The 16,737-nt window shown below is 56.1% G+C and overlaps 1 protein-coding gene across 2 annotated transcripts in view; it reads left to right on the top strand.

Moving 5' to 3' along the window:
* LOC141743266 (dedicator of cytokinesis protein 2-like) overlaps positions 1-16,737 on the top strand; it is a 77,676-nt gene that overhangs the window by 22,084 nt on the left and 38,855 nt on the right. For both annotated transcript variants that reach the window (XM_074587016.1, XM_074587015.1), the window contains exons 23-28: positions 2,948-3,059; positions 9,377-9,447; positions 10,084-10,190; positions 12,083-12,210; positions 12,941-13,012; positions 15,036-15,131. In XM_074587016.1, the coding sequence (XP_074443117.1) occupies positions 2,948-3,059; positions 9,377-9,447; positions 10,084-10,190; positions 12,083-12,210; positions 12,941-13,012; positions 15,036-15,131 (586 nt within the window). The remainder of the gene's footprint in view (positions 1-2,947; positions 3,060-9,376; positions 9,448-10,083; positions 10,191-12,082; positions 12,211-12,940; positions 13,013-15,035; positions 15,132-16,737) is intronic.

Here is a 16,737-nt window from a genome sequence, read left to right as displayed (position 1 = left end):
CATACAAAGGTCCCAGGTTGCTCTGAGGATGATCGAAGCGGGGCCCAGCTGGTGTGGGGCAGGAGGTTCATTGCCCGAGCCCCTTCAGCAGCTCTGTGGCCACTGCGTGGGGAAAAGGCTCCCTGATTCCTCATCTGCCTTGGGCAGGAGGCGTGGGAGCCGGTGGGCTGTGAAGGGGCCAGATCCTGACACTGGCCGTGGGAGCTCTGTGCCCAAAATGTGGGAACGTGCCCCCAGCCCTCGCTCTGCAGAGAAATGCCATGCCACATCCCCAGCCACCTTCCCCTTTGGCACCTCCCACACCGTGCTGGGGCACATGGAGTCCGTCGGAGCCCCCCAAAGCTCCCTGCGCCCTTCCCGATGTTGGGGACCTCTCCTGTCCCCTGCCTGAGCGGTAGTAACCCCAACTCCCCTCAGACCCCCCCTGGCGCCTGTATGGCTCCACTGCCTCAGGGAGGGGGCTGGGGCTTTGACAGCAGGGTGACGTGGTCTCCTGCTCGCTGCTTCCTCCTTGACACTTCCTCTGGCTGCTTCTGCTTTTTTGGCTACCACCGAGGGCGGCAAAGTTTTCTTGAAAGTGCTTGTCGTCACCTCGGAGCTCGTCCCACGCGGGGGCCACTCTCCTGCTGGACCGGGGGGACCTGGGGTCACTTGCTCTCTCTAGCATCCCTCTACAGCCACCTGCTTCGCAACTCGCAGCCCCCTCGCCCAGCCTCGCTCAGGCCCCCTGCTTCCTGCAGGCAGCACCCATGGGCTCTGCTGTGACCCTGTTTGTCCCCTCTCCTGTCCCCGAGGCAGCCCGGCACCCCTGCAAGGACCAGCCCCTCACCCTCCCTGCCCTCTAGCCAGTCACTTGTGCCATGTCCCCACTGGTGTCCCTCCTGTGGGGACTTTGCTGGGGTCCCCAGAGGCTGCTGGGGTCCCCAAAGGCTGCTGGGCTCCAGCTGCTGCCTGGCTGGAGACTCCTGTGGAAGAGCTCCGGGGGTTGGCGGGCAGGGTGTCCCTTCCTGAGAGCCGCACTGACCCTTCCCAAGTAAATCACATACAGCACGGTTTTTATCGCAGTCCGTGCTGATTTGCTTAGTGAGGCAGTGGCCGGATAATTTTTCCTGCCACTTCACTGATGGTGCTTGTGGGATTTTTGTGCCGTGCCTTGAGCTCGGTTGTGTGCTGGAGCCCGAAGCTGCAGGAGCCGAGGCGGGAGCATGCCTGGTGTCTTTACAGCCAAGAGGCATCAGGCTCAAGGACCAGGCTCTGCCTGACAGTTTTCCTGATGAAATCCTCCAAACCAATAGGTCAGTGATAAATTAAAAACCGGGCTGACCCATGTCTGCTGCAGTGATGCAAATCAGCCGTTATCTTGGCTTAATTGAGTCGCGTGCTCTGACTGCTTTATACGGTGCTGGTTTGAGCCATTACACGCTTAAAAGTTCAGAAATCAGTGTTGACAATATGTCTTACAATTGTTAAAATAGCGTATCGTACTCGTGCATGCCCTCTTTAGGATAAAAATACAGACTTTTGTAGGCAAGAGTTTTACGGTGGAAGTGAGCTGGAAAATCCGTTCCAGTCGGTCGTGGGTAGATGTATTAAAAAGACGGACGGTGAAAAGTCTAACAAATCTCGAATAATTGATGCTCATTGCATGGTATCGTTGCTGTGGGAGTAGAACCTGTACGTAGACCTTCATTTCCTTTTGCTCATTTTAACACATGCAGACTTCTTTAAATTTCCCGGCCTCTGGTGGGCCAAAGGCTCCACCGCTGCGGGATGGGGCTGCGAGGAGTGGGGAGCTGCTGGGGGCTCCCACTCTTTTGTAACTTAACATAGGGGAGGAGAGGAAGGGACCTTTCTTGAGTGAGTCTAAGCTTTGCTTTGGCTCGGAAGTCGTTGAAGGACTGTAAACCAGCCGCTGCTCAGCCGATGCATTTGTCTGAGCACATCTGAGATGCCTCGGGCAGATCAACAGGCTTGTTACTGCTGCCAAACCTGCCGTGTTTCGTATGTTCCCTTGGGCTCGTTTACCAGACAGGAAAGATGAATTTGAAAGGAGAACTAGCCAACTGTAATTATATGAAACAAAGGAGCAAAGTTTTTACGAGGCCTAGACTCAATAAAAATAGCTGTTAAGCAAAAAATGACAGACCTCGTTTGTTCTGCTGCTGTACGCACAATTAGAAACCAAAACACAATTAAGAACTGAACATGTTTCGCTTGCCGCGGTGGTGGTCGGTGTGCGGGGGGCCAGCTCAGGCTGGAGGACATGTCTGTCTCCGTGGCCGTGGGGAGATCAGCATTTTATCCCTCATTTTCCCCCAGCTGTACCTGCAAACCTCTCCCCAGCAGGGCTCGCTGCTCCATTCGCTGTGTCGATGGATGGGGCAAATTACCTCAAATACAACCTGTTTTCCACAATGAGTTGTTACGGTCCCTTTATTCTTACGGTTATGCATTTATTTAGCAGCTTTGAAACTTTCTCGCAGTTTTGTGGGTCTCGTGGCTAAAATCTCGCAGGTGTTTGGTTTGTTCTGCGGCTGGTTCACACAGGTCTTGTTCAGGCTGGAGGGCGCAGGAGGTTTCCTGCTCAGGTGGGAAGATACTAACCTCCTTTGAGAGGACTTCAGTGTACAAAATCACGTAGAAGAGTATTTTTTTTAAAAAATGTATATATGTGAGTATGTATAAGTGGCGTATATAAATACTGCAAGCGAGCAGATAGCAGTCTTTAATATGGGTAATTCTGCGCATCTGAAGCGTTGCTTCTGGCCGGCCCTGGGGCCAGGCAGTGGCAATGTTGGGTCAGTGGCCACGCTGGGGCTTGCTGCTAGAGCCAGCTATGGAAAACGGTCACCGAGGAGTGTAATTAATTGGGGTTGCAGGTGACACCCGCAGTCCCTGGGGGAAGGCGTGTTGTGGGGTGGCAGTGCGGTGACTCTGGCCATTGCAGGCTCTACGAGGGGAAGGAGACGGCTGAGTTCCAGCGCTCACTGCAGCGGTTCTTCCTCTGCCTGAACCAGCTGATGAAGTCCCCACTGGAGGGTCCCACGCTGCTCTCCCAGGTACGTTGGGGACAAGTGCTGCATGGGGGGCTCAGCTCTGGTGTGTGGTGGGATGGACGATGTCCCAGCGGGGGTGACACCAGCTGTGCCTGTGCAGGGGTGACACCGGCTGTTCTGTATGGAGACGTCCCCACGCACGGGGCGTCAAAGCGAGCTGCCACCCTCCGCGGTGACTCGCTCCCCCCGGGGACCCCCACTTTTGCCCCTGGTGCAAAGCTTCCTGAGGCTGCAGACCACAAAGCCCTGCATTGTGGTCGTGCCAGGGACCACGGTGTAGGTTGGGGCCAGCAGCTCAGGCAAATGGTCTCCCGGCCATGGCTGTGTTGATGCCTGGAGAAGAGGGTCTCAGGAGGGCTCTGGGCCTCATCCCCATCCCGGAGCTGGCTTGGCTCCGCTCCTGCACCCTGGGACCAGGGGGGTCTGGGGGGAGCATAAACGATGCCCTTTGCACTGTGGGTCCCCATGGGCACAGCTGTGTCCTTTACTGGCAGCCAGTGTCGAGGTCCTCCAGCTGCTGATGTGATGGTACAGGGGGTGGGAGCTGAATGGAGGATGTGATGGAGCCACGTGTGCTCTGAGAAGTCAATTAATGAGAGGAGGCAGGAGCTGGTGCTGGGGCTGAGTCGGTCTCGCTTTGGTGCTGTGCCAGGGGGTGAGGATGGGGCCACACGCTGCACCTGTGGTCTCCCAGATGGGCAGAGGCACCACAGAGTGCAGGCAGGGACCTCATCTGCAGGCAGGGACCTCATCTGCAGGCTGGGAGGTGCGGTGGCCCCAGGACAGCTGGCAGCTCCTGTGTTGCATTATTTCATGGCATTCTTAGATAATCCCTTATAAATTAATCTAATTTTTTAAAAAAGTAGTTTGAAGACCAACACGACAGCTATCCTCATGGAGAGGAAGAAGGCTGTCCTTCCTTATCCCCCCTCTCATCTAAACACGGATCATTATTCTGATTTCCATCTCAACGCCGTTGCTCTAGAGACTCCGTGCTATGGTAACCCCACGCGCTGCCGTGTTCCCGACTGCTGCACATTCACCTGTGCCATTTCTGCATCTCTCAGCACCTTGTTCAGATCTGTGGAAAATAATTCTTGCAAACGCATTCAGAGTAGAGCGGCCACTGTCCGGGGCAGAGGGGAAAGGTCTGCCCCGCGCATCACCAGAAAAGGCATCCCTGCAGCTGCCCTGTGGCTAAGATCAGGAATAGCAGGCAATAGCAATGGCAAATAATAGCCAGGAGGCACAGACAGTGCCCCCTGAGGCTTCAGCCTTGGCATTAGTTGGGAGAGACGAGGCTGGAGTTACCTCAGCTGGGCTGGTGTCTTGGTGCTGGGGGAGTCCGGGTCAGTCCCCGTCACACGGCCAGCGGCAGCTGCCCATCTCAGCATGACAATTTTCCAGTTGCAGCACTGTTGCCGTTCCTCCGGTGCGCTCAAGGCACTGTGGGTGTGTGCAACAGCCGAACATCTTTCAAAAGCAGACTGGAAAACGGTATTTCCTCACATATCGTTGCACTGCTGTCACTTTGGGGCAGGATCCCTTAGTTCAGGGAGGTGATTTGGCAGGAGCCACCCTCTGCCCAGAGCAGCTTAGGGGAAGCTGGGAATGGGGCTTGGAAATTTGCCTGCTTCTACCAGGTTTGTTGAGTCTGACCGCTCTTTCTCCTGGAAATTCTGTAGTGGGATCCCAGCTGCCAAGCAGGAGCTTTCCCTGTGAAAATAGGTTTTCTGGTTGCTATTACTTTGTTAGAGAAAGCAGGAGAGACTGAAGCTCTCTTGCATGTCTGTGCGTTCTCTTTAGGGGAAATGTCCCCCTTAGAAGCCCCCCAGGCATCTGAGTAGGAGATGGAAATGGTTGCTCAAGGTCTCTCCTGACTCAGGAAGGAGGGAGCGTCTCATGAAACGGGCAAAGGCAGTGCTCGTTTATCTACTGTGTGGTGAAGCTGTCGAGCCCCTTGTGATGGTCTGTATCTGCTCCTTGGAGCAGTGTGTGGGTGCTGAAAGTTTGCGCAAATTTGCAAACAGCTGTACTCATCTGTGGAAGAAAAATCTACCCAAGATTATTTAAATATAAAGACATTTCTGACTCAAGAGGCCCTGACCGTGGGAAGCACCACTGTGGGCTTGTGAGCCAGCAAGGCTCCATACTCTTCCCCTCTGAGCCACAGACCAAGTGCCTGACCTTGTGCTGCCTGGCTCCTGGTGCCTCTGCCTGGCCTTGCCATTGCTCCCCATCCAGAGGGTCCCATGCTTTCCCTGGTGTCCTGACCCATGGTCACCCTGGCCACAGTTCTTGTGCTGCATCCTGCACTGGTTCCTGCTGGACCTCAGCCACTGGGTCTTGCTATATCCAGCCCCTCCTGAACATCTTGAGCAGGTACTCCAAGGAGAGAACTTTTTTTCCATGTTCTCTAAGTGGACTTTGTGGCTGCTTTACAGAACTTGTGGGCCCTCTGCATCTCCATCTGCAACGACCACCTCCCATCTAGCAGCTGAAGGTGATACCGAAAGATCTGTTAGTGGCTGACGTAAGCTTTGCAGCTTCATCCGGTTCTGCCTACTCTTTTTGTTAAAGCTGCAATTATCTGATCAGCCCAAGGCAGAGCTGATAATAGCTCCTTAGCTGCAACAATCCTGCAAAGGCCACCTCTCTTGTGGAGAGAGCTGTTCCCCTGTTGGACTACTTCAGGTTTGGAGGTTTTGTACTATTTTGTCTACTTGGAGCCGTGGAGAGGAGGCTGAGTCTCTTTTGGCTCTGCTTACTGGTGTCAGGCTGGGGGCCAGGGAAGAACCCACGGCGTGGTCCTAGCCAGAAAGCAGGAGCAGCTCTTCAGCCAAACACTTCCAGCATCCCCAATAAATGTTGTGACCTGGAGGGTGCCCCTGCTGTGAAGGGGGTCGAAGGTACCTGCTCCCTGTGTGCAGCTGCCTTGCACATCTCCAGCTGGGACATGAGGGCTTCTGCTGCAACCGCTCCCTGCCAGAGCCAGAGGGCCCTTGAGAAGAGCTTCTCTCCTGGAGCCCTGGTTTTCTCTGGACCCAAAGAAGTTGAGTTTTGAGGTGGGGCTGCGGTACAGACTTAAGGAAACAATTAGGGTTGTTCCAGCTGCCAAGGCGCTGAGCAAAGTAGAGCAGAGCATCACGCTGCTGCCAGCACAGTGTGCTTCAGGGGACCCAAAATGGGTCTTGTGCCTGGAGACAGCCCGCGCAGGCATGCAGTGATGGCAGGTCACTACTCGTGGTGGGTGCACATTTCCCCTTGTTCATGTCTTGACAAGGACATCCTGCTGCCCTCCGTCTTTCCTCAGTTTAGGTCCAGGCAGCTCAGTGGGGTAGTGCAGAGGAGATGGCCCTAGCCATCTATGGCCCCTTGGAGTATTTGGGTTTGGGTTTGCATTTGCATTTCACGGCCTGGATCAGGGCCTGTGTTTTCCTGGGGGGTCCTCACGTGCATCCACAGTTGGAGCTTCTCTGAGGTTGCTCTGACTCTTCCCCTGTGGCTGCTGGCACATGGGTGGGTTTCTGCAGGACACCCTGCCACCAGCGTCACGCAAAGGTGACAGTTGCTGCCACACACACCAGAGGCAGGTCCTGCCCCAGGCCGGTGACCGCTGGGCTCTGTGCCCATCCCTGTCTGCACTGGGCTCCCTGCCAGCCATATCCCTGCCCACGACCACCGGACCCAGCGGTCCATCATCCAGCTCCACCAGAGCATCACCGGTGACAGCATGGACAGGGCACCTGGTTCAAACAAACATTGTTCTTCTGCAGCTGGAGAGAAATTGGACGCAATTTGTATGTCATGGCCCGGCTGACACACTTGTGCCGTGAAAAATCAGTGAGAGGGGGCTCATCCTCAGCAGTGAAAGAAAGAGGTTTTCAGTTTCTGCAAGGCCAGGCAGTTACCTCAGGAGCTGCAATAAAAGCCAGAACCAGTTTCTGGAAGGAATCCTTTCTGAGGCATAGATGCTGATATTTAAGAAGTCTTGTAACACTAGAAAAAATCCTGGGGAGTGGGAAAAATTCTATATTAGCTCATTTTTTAAAAGGTGAATCAGATGACCTTGCTAACTGTAGAACAAAGAGGCTGACCATTGATCCCGGCTCAGTCATGGAGAAGATGCAATCAATTCAGAGTTAAAGGATGGCAGTATAATTAACGTTAATCAATCCGGCTTTACTGAGCGTAGAGTTTAATAAAAAAAAATATCAAATGTAGCTGTTACTTTTTTGAAGTTACGAATGTGACTGACTAAGATAGCTGACATAATAGGCGAGACTAACAAGTGTCTGACTTTATACAGCGTTCTGATTTAAAATTAGCGTTGTGTAAGTTTATTAAAATAACTACTTTTAATCTCCTTAATATATGTCTTCTCAGTTCTAAAAAAAAAAAAAAAAAAAAAAAAGGCGTTACGAATGGAGAACTGTCGTGCTGGGATGGGCATTTCTTTTGGGTCCCAGGGGAATCGACTCCCAGCTCAGACGACCCTGTGTGTTTGCTGATTTGCCAGACGTGGCCGTGGCTGTGGCCGGTGCAGGGGGCACAAGTGACAGTGGCAGTGCCGGATAACAGGGAAGCCTCTGCTCTGTGCCCGGGCTCTGCGGGCAGAGAGGTGCCGGGGAGGGGGCTGCGGAGCCACAGCTAGGGGCAGAGCCAGGAGCTGCCAGCAGTGAGTGGCCAAAGGCGACTCTGAGCGTGGCGTCGTTGCAAAGAAATAAGTCAGTCCCTGGGTTTCTACACAAAGAGGCATTAAATGGAAATATCTGGAGGAGCACACGATGTGGAGGAGGCTGTTGGTGGACGATGCACCCAGCCTTGTTGCCCTCAGCTCCAACAGGTATCTCAAGTATTGGAGAAGGGTTTGTGAGAGCCGCAGAAATGACTCGGGGTCTGGTGTGTTTGATGGAAATTAACGCTATTTCAGTCAGCTAGAAGAGGGTGGTGGAGAATTCAACCACAGTCTTTGCAAATCCAGAGGGAGAAGACATTGCTGGAGCGTCGCTTAGTGCCGCAGGCAACGGCGGAGCCCACTCCGGCAAACCGGGCTGGAGATCACTGAGCTCACGGGGAATGTGGCGCTGGGCGGCAGGATGGGCGACCGTCACCACTAGAGCCGGCTCTGGGCTGCCAGGGCCTCTGGAATGGAGTTTTTAATTGCATCTGGAGATCTTCACAGAGCTGCCCAAGCTTGGGCCGAGGGTCCGCCCTGCCCATTACTGCCCTGACACGGGCGGCAGTCACCCAGCAAGGGGTCAGAGCCAAGCAGGGGTTTTGGTCCATTAAAAGTGCGCCCAGGGCAAACCCCTCCAGGGACTCGCCCGGCCTGTGCCCATAATCTCTGTGTTCGCTGTGCTCGGAGAGATGTGTCCAAGGCCAACTAGTCCAGGCACTTTTCAAAACTAGGTGAATTTGCAATAGGTGCTGATCTCTCAAATTCCTACTGTAACTCAGAGGAAGATGACAGGCTCCATGTCAAAACCACTGTGTAAAAATTCCTGGAGCTGAATCGTGTAGTGGTCGGCCCAGTGTGGATCTGCAGGCATCAAACCTCCTGATACTGATGCTGAAGTGCAGAAGTGTGTGGAGACCACCTCTGGCACCTGTCTGCACCCAGAGCCTGGACGGTTCCTGGCACGGTTTGAAGCCCAGGGAAGCCTGAAGGACCAGCTATCCTGGCAAAGCTAGAGACGAGCAGAGCTTGGCGAGTCATTTATGCAACTTAGTCACATCATAAACATAACGAAGTAGATTTTAATGCAGAAAAAAATGTGGTCGGTGTGGTTGCTGTTCCAAAAAACAAATAGCCATGTGTCCCCTACCCTTGCAGCCTTCCAGCGATGGCGTGGAGCTGGGCTGGGTACAGGGCAGCCCTGCTCCTCCAGCAGCCTCGGCTGCGGGGCTGGAAGGTTTTAAAAGCAATGCAAGCCAGGGCCTACATTTTGTAGGAGTTCATGTGGTTTCAAAGTAAAAGCTGGAGATAGTTATTGACAATGGTAGAGGTATGTGACCGTACTGGTTCTGAGTGCTTTGCTGGATGCTGGTGGCTTGGCAAGAGGAAGCTGCTCCCGGCTGGATGCCCCTTCCCCAGGGACGGCGAGGGTGATGGGCTGCGGCTGCGGGCCAGGCTGAGCACAGCGCTGCTTTAACAAGAGGGGGGGCTGAACGAGGGTGGTGCTGGCTCAGCACCCACAACCTTGGGGTAAGCAGGAGGGGTCACCTCCATGCCCGGGTGGCATCCATCTGTCCGTCCTGCCCCACAGGCACATAGGGAAGCAGGGCTGGCCGCAGACAGCTCTCTCGTCTCTTTGCAGGGGGCAGCCCTGAAGTACCTGCCTTCCATCCTCGAGGATGTGTTTGGGATCTTCAACTCCTCTGCGCTGGGGTAGGGTCCCTGTCACCCCCGTCATCCCCAGCCCTGCTCTGTGGCAAGCTTGGCGCCTGCCCCAGCCACCGCTGCCCCAGCTGTCATCCCACGGCAACCCCCCCATCCCGGAGCTGCCAGCAGGGATGCAGGCTGACGCTGTTGAGCCGAGGGCAAGGGCAGGCAGAGGGGTCTGGGTTTCCTGATGCCTGGGAATTGCCTCCTTATCCCCTTCTCAGTTCAAAACCAGGAGAGGGGTTTGCTCAATTTTAACAGTAGCCTGTGCTTCAGGCAGGGACTGGGCCTGGAAACCCTCGGTCCCAGCCAGGTCCGTTTTGGGCATTCAGGCAGGGTTTTTACACTGGGTGTCTCCGTGTGGCCATCTGTGGTGGACACGGGCCACCTTGTGGCTTTGTGCAGAGGGACCACCCTGCCCTGCACCTCCCCGCACAGCTCTGCCCACACCCAGCGGCTGCCCCCTGCCCAGGAGCCCCGTCCTGACCGAAACGTGGGGGCAACCGGTACCCGACCCCCCGCTGCTGCAATTGTCTTCTGCAGAAGGAAAAAGGGGCTGCAGGTGCTCGGGACTGCAAAACAAGCGGGGTTCTTGCAAGCCCCCTATTTAACACTCATTAAATCCTCTCGCCTGGACGGCAGGGCCTTGCTGCGGGACTTCATTGGGAACCTGCCGCCCCAGCGCCTGCTGAGGCAGAAGCTGCAGTCCCTGACCGACATCGTCAACAGCAAGATCTTCCTGTCCTATGGTGAGAAGGGGCAACGGGGGGTCCTGGAGGCACTGCCCATACTGAGCTCTCCGGGAGGGCCAGGGCATCGGATGGGGACAAGTCCCTGCCGTAGGGACCCCTCCTCTGCTTCTGAGGCAGCGCCCATGCCCGGAGCGGCTCTGCAGGGGGAGGCAATTCCCTCTAGCTTGTCATGGAACCATGCGTTGCCCAGTCCCTCACCAGGGCGCAGCCGGTGCTGTTGGAGTGACCATCTCCTGCTGCCTGCAACGCTGCCAGGCTGCAGAGGGAAATAGGGTTTAGCTGAAGCAATGCGCAGTCAGTGTGAGGGTGGTTTTGGAGTGGTGTTCGGGGAGGGGGTGTCAGACTGGAGGGACGTACTGAGTAGGATTCCCCAGCTCTGCCCTGACTCTGATGCTCTTTGGTATTATTGGGCGTAATCTAGATGATGGAAAAAAGAGCCAATTTTGCCCTGCACGGCAGAAGCGACTGGAGGCACGCTGAAGGACAGACTCAGGATTTAAAATCACCTCAAGTTGGAGAAAAGGTTTTGAAAGATATAGACCATATTTAAGTTAAAAAAAACTCATGTGAAAGCAATCACTGAGCAAGCAGAAGACGGAGCCCAGGGTGGCGGCAGTGCTGCAGGAGGGGTTTGGGGCTGGGGGAGCAGGGAGAGAGGGGCTCGGTGATGCAGCCTTCATGGAGAGAGCATCCCTTGGACATGAGAGTGCCCTGCACCCTGCTCAGCATCAGCAAGGCCTCGGCTGGGCATAATTCCAGGTGTGGTTTCGGGTGGCACAAGAAACTTGTGGCTAAACTGGAGAAAGTCCAGAAGAAAGCAGTGAGAGAAGCAGAGAAGACAGGGTGAGGAAGAAACGACTGAGGGGTTCGGGGCAGGAAAGGGCACAGGGGAGATGCAATGAGCTTCCAGGTATCCAGAAAGCGTCTTTAAAGAGAAGGACCAGTGGGGAGCTGGGCTTCAGCCACAGCAGGGAGGCGCAGGGGAGCAGGGGAGCAGCTCATCTGTGGGCAGCAGGAGCCGTTTTGTGTCTCTGCCTGTGGAGACTTTGAGAGCAGGCAACGTGAATGTGTCTAACTCAGCCATCGAGTGCGGGTGGCAGGTCACCTCCTGCCGCCTGCCCCAGCTCTACTCTGAGCCACCACGATCCCATGAGCGCTCCCTGCATCCTTCTCCGCATCCTTCCCCACATCCTTCCCCACATCCCCCCTGGGTCCTTCCCCGCACCCCTCCCCACACCCCCGGGAGAAGGTACAACACTGCTCCTCCGCACTCCACAATGGCAGGTGGTCGTGCCAGCAAGAAAACAGAGAAGTGTTTTCCCCCACTTTCCTTCCACTTGTCCCCACTTTAATGGTGCTGCCGTAGTGATAAGCAGCAACGTGGCACTGTCAGTGCAGCATTGCGCAGAGGAACAGAGTAATACGTAGTAGGAAGAGCACAGGTTTTTCATATATTCAGCGCCAGAGATTCTAGTTTATCTAGATGGTGTCCAGTTTAAAAAGTGTCCATCTATTTAGTTAAATCGTAAGCACCTTTAACAGAGCAGAGAAGCAGAAAAAAGTCCGTTGGCGTAAGCTGAAGCGAGAGAGGTTCAGATGAAACTTTTCTCTTTCTGTTTAGTTTATTTTAGCAGAGAGGATAAGTAGCTGTGTAACAGGGTGCAACGAATTCTCTGTGTTGGAGCCTTTCCACCAGGATTTAATGTTTTTCCAAAACCCCTGCTCCATCCGAGGAGGAAGCTGACAGCTCCGTGCGTGTGGGTGGCAGCCCAGAGCAGGAGTCATGCTGGTCCTGTCCATCCCCTTGGTCCCTTCCCTTCCTGGTCCTCTCCTGTGCTGGGGTGATGCCGGTGCCCGCCAGCCCCACGCCTCCCTGTCCGCCCCAACAGAGTGCCGGGAGCTGCTGCTGCAGACGGCAGTGCCCATCCTGCAGGAGTTGATCGAGAAGGGGGAGGAGGAAGATGCCTGCATTGAGCTGCTCAGCAACATCCTGGAGGTGCTGTACAAGGCCCGGAAGGTAAATCCTGTCTTCTCTGCTGCCTCCTTTTCCCTCTCCAGTAACCGCCTTGGAAATGACCCGACTAAAGCCATTTGAGTAGGGCTAAGCACAAATTACTGGCCACGAGATGATTTGGACTAGTTTTGGTCCATCCAAAGTCAAAGGGGGCTGTTGGTGCCCACCATCCCAGTGGGAACCTGCCCAAAATGGTGGTAAAAACCTTTGGATTCCCACCTAAGCTGGTCTCTGGCGAATTCCTGACAGTGCCCATAGGTGAAAGCCAAGGGTCATCACTGACCTGAGGGCAATGGGGTGCATCACCGGCCATACCTCTTGCTGTCCCTGCTCTGCAGGCCCGGGAGAAGGCAGTTAGTCAGCAATTGCTTGCTGGCCCCTGGGCAGCATTGCACTCCAAAATTAGCAGTCCTGGCCCTAAATGTGAGCCAGAGCCCCGCGCCATGGAGGTCCAGCCCAGCAGCGTGCAGCAGAGAGCTGACCATGCCCAGGGTTGCGGGGGAGCCCCATGTATCCCTTTCCCCCCACACTGCCCGCGGGAGTGGGGTACCAAAGCAAGAGGTCACAGTAATACACTGGTCCAGCTGCACTTGGGGCTGAGCGTCCAGCTGGGCATGGTCCTGCTGTGGGTGCCTGACTGCCCAAACATGACTGGTCCCAGGATGGCCTCTGGTGGGACAGGGCTGTCCTTGCTGGGCATCTGCCCGACTTTACGGTGCGCTGTTTGTTGCAGAGAGCGGAGGAGCTGCGAGCGCAGCACGGCACAGGCGAGGGACGGCACAAGGACCGTGGGGATGCAGAGCTGGTGAGTGCCTCTCTGGTGGCCTTGGCACTTGGTGGATGGCGGGAAGGAGCCAGGCACCCCTGTGCATTCGGGAAGGGCTCATCTGCGTCTCACTATGGTGACAAACCCTGTATGGTCACCTGGGATCAACACGTGGAGCTGGGCTGCTGGTGGGGATGCTGCAGTGATGGGGTCAGGCCTGGGAGGTGCCCTGCAGGGCTGGGAGGCTGGGGGCGTGTGTGGCTTTAGACTTGCTGTGAGTCCCCAGTGCCTCATGTCCCACCCTGGGGTGGGGGGTGTCTATGCCCAGACCTTCGCCCTGGCCCCCTGTGGCCTCGGTGCTTCGTCGTGCACTGGCGGGTGGGCTTGGGCTGTTCCAGCTTCTTGCTCAGGTGGGAAGCAAGTGAGGTCTTGTGGCTCTCAAGGGGCAGCAGGGTGGCCCGATAGCTCCAGAGCTAGTCCACACTGGGTCACAGCCCCGCCAGCATGGTGGCAGCCCCACTGATGCCCACTGGACTTGCTGCTCCCCAAGTGCTGGAAGGATAAGGCGTGGGCTTACAAAACTAGAAGCAGCATACAAAAGAAAGAGCACAACCAGTGACTGCCGATGGCCCCGGCAGCATGACCTGCGGTTGTAGGTCTCCTTGTAGGCTCCTGCCCTGGCATCGCGGGTGTTTGGGCTGAGCAAGTGGAAGACACAGGCATGAGCACAGCCCTCGCAGCTGTGCTGTCAGCTCCCTACCTGGGTCACCCTTCTCCTCCTCTGTTTCCTGCAACATCCCACCCCAGCGCTATGTGGGATGTTGGGTCATGTCGCTGTGGTGCCAGGCTGATGGCCATGGGGGACCAGGTGTGTCCATACCTCAATAGCCATCCCCCTTTCCCTGTGTTGCCTCCATCCACCTGCCTTTCTGCAGCTAGCATTGGGCCATGTCCCAACAGGCCACCGGTGAGCCCATCACCACCTCTCCCCGCAAGCCCCAGTCCGCCCACAGTGGGGCCAAGCGGCTGAAAGTTGAATGGCAGCTGGTGGTGGTGGCTGTTCCTGCAACGTTTTGGGAAAGCACAGGGATCTGTGCTCTTGCCTCACATGATACTTCCTCCATTTCTGTCCTTTTTAGGCCGGTCTGTGCTTTGGGGTCCCTTTCTGGGGATCGGCGTTGTGGAAGCTGAATTAGACACATGCCACCATGTCCTGGGTGGGCAAGGTGGCTGTGGAGAGTGGCTTGCTTAATTCCCATGGCACTGGGAAGCCCAGGAAGTGGAAGGCAAAGCTTGGAAATTGTGGTTGAAATGTCTTGGTTTGACCTTAATTTTTTCACCTAAAATAGCCCTTAAGGAGAGGATGCTCAGGGTGCTCATCGGTGAGGATACTGCTCTCGTTTCAACCCTGTGTGAGCTAAAACCCACCTTTGTCTGTCTAGTGCAGATGAAGCTGTCCCCAGCTGGGTGGACGGCTTTGCCAGGGAGGCGTACGAGGCCGAGCTGTACAAAGACCCCGAGCCCCATTTTTACACCGGAGTGCATCTCCTTGTTCCAGCTCCAGCTCCAGCTGGTCGCCCTGATGCTGCCAGCCCCCCATGCGGTGATTAAACGAGCCGTACTTGCTGTGCCGGCGTGGACAAGTCTTTTATTTCAGTATTTTGTATAAATCACAAATCTTTAGAGTCAGTTTGTGATTTCCCATCTCCCAAGGTGCCGTGAGTGCTGAGGAAACTTGTGCCCCCAGTCCCAGCTCCCAGTCCTCTGCCAAAAATAACTGCAGACACTTTGCAACCTCCTTGCCTGCTTTATTTGCTGAGCCACAGTAACTGTGGTCATGCCATGGGGCTGATCGCTTGTGTGCGGGCAGGTGGCATGTCCCCAGCCCAGCCTGCCAGCACCAGGTACCGGTGAGGACTGGCAAACATATGCCAGCTCTGTGCCGTGGGGGTGATTCCTGTTGGCTGCAGTGATGGTGCTGTCACCTGTGCCCTCTCTCTTGGCACCACAGCAGGCGGCACCAGGTGCTCAGGCATGGCCGTGACACCTCTTTGCCTTGCAGGTGAAGGTGAAGAAGCACATCCAGCTGATCCTGGAGCGGCTGCTGCACACCGTCAATCGGAGGGTGATCGTCCTGGACCGGGAGAACACCCTGCGGGTGAGTACCACCACTGCTGCCTCGTGCTGCGCCGGGTATTGGGGCTGCGCCGCTTCCCGCAGCTGCCTTTGGGCGATGCAGGAGATGCAAAAGACGTCGCTGCTTTAGGGGTCTGGGACCGTGTCACCAACGCTGCTCCTCAGCTGGCACTGCAGCCTGGCACCCAGCTGTCTGGGGCTGGATGCGCAGGTATTTAATGCAGCAGCATGCATGAGAAAGGCCAAACAAGGGAGGGGGAGCCGTGCAGGTGTGGAGCAGAGAGTGTGTTGGGAGGAGCAGGCAGGGTGTTGGTGATGCAGGAAGCCAACTTTGGAAGCAGATGAGGGGTTTGGGTGGTATTCGCCAGAAAAACAAGTGACTGGACCCGGTGAACCGTCACAGTTTTACATTCCAAGAACATATGGGAGGAACGTGCTGGGACAACCACCTCCCGTGGGAGGGGTAGGCAGGTCAGAGATCTGCTCAGCCAAAGCTTTGTGCAGAGCAGCTGCACCGGGTGCAATGATCTAATCATGAAGGAGGGGGAAACAGAGCTGTGGCCAGCATGGGTTCCCGGGCATTCTGGTGTGAATGTGGTGGCAGACCCAGCGTGCTTGGCTGGGCAGCGAGGAGTGGGCCTGATGAGCTGCTCTGGGTTGCGTGGGTGGGCGAGGAGCTAGGTCCGACCGTGTCCTGGGAGCCCGGACCGAGTGGCGGGGCTGTTCAGCAGTGAGGAAGCGCCGTGCTGTGCCGTGCTGCGCTGCGTGCCGTGCCCAGGGAGGTGTGGGCATCCACAGTGGCAGCTCGGCCCTTTGCTTGAGCCTTCTTGGGATAAGCCTGCAGGTTTGCCATCCTATTCTTTGTTATCGTTAACAAAGACCTAACTAAACTGAGGCAACAAAGCCAGAGGGCAGGACAGGACCTTTATCCTCACTGGTCCTGCCCATGCTCTCCAGTGGATGAGGCTGCCCTGGTCTGTGAGCATCCCAGGTGCTGAGATTGCTCCCACTGATGTACCGAGGCATTGCTGCGCCCTGCCCCATGACCCCTTCTCATACCCCAAAGGGCAGGGGAGGCGCGAGGTCTTCCCTCAGGCTCCCAGCTCAGCTTGCCCTCCCCTGCTTGCTTGGCCAGTGCAGCCCTGGTGATGTAGCCCCGTGGTGACATTTCCCAACAGCGGCTCCGCTGTCCTGGGGTGGCTTTACTGCCTGAGCCAATGGCGGGTGCAGCCCCCGGGCACAAATGGCCTCGTAGCCAGGCAGTGCCGCTTCACCAGACATGCCCATGGCTCTGCTGCCGAAAGCGGCACCGCTGGGGCTGTGCTGGGCAGGCACAGCAGGCTCTTGGCGTTGGAGTATGATTCACGTGTGACTCAGGCAGGAGACGCATACAGGGTTGCACCTGGTATCATCTTGCTTTTAGCCTTCGTTCCCAGGCTGTGTGATGCAGTGCCAGAGGAAGTAAGAGCAAAAGGAGCTGCTGGGCACGCTCTGCCAGGCTGTGACAGAGGCGAGGAGGGACGCTGGGTGCTGAAGCGTGGCCCCGTATACAGTGCAGGAGGAGGGGAGCGATCCTTTGCCTGCGCCTCACTCCCACCGCTTGTTCCCCTTCCCACACACTGGTCCTG

This window comes from Larus michahellis, chromosome 5, assembly GCF_964199755.1.
Source record: "Larus michahellis chromosome 5, bLarMic1.1, whole genome shotgun sequence".
Taxonomy (NCBI): domain Eukaryota; kingdom Metazoa; phylum Chordata; class Aves; order Charadriiformes; family Laridae; genus Larus; species Larus michahellis.
This window is presented reverse-complemented; position numbering and strand designations above follow the sequence as displayed.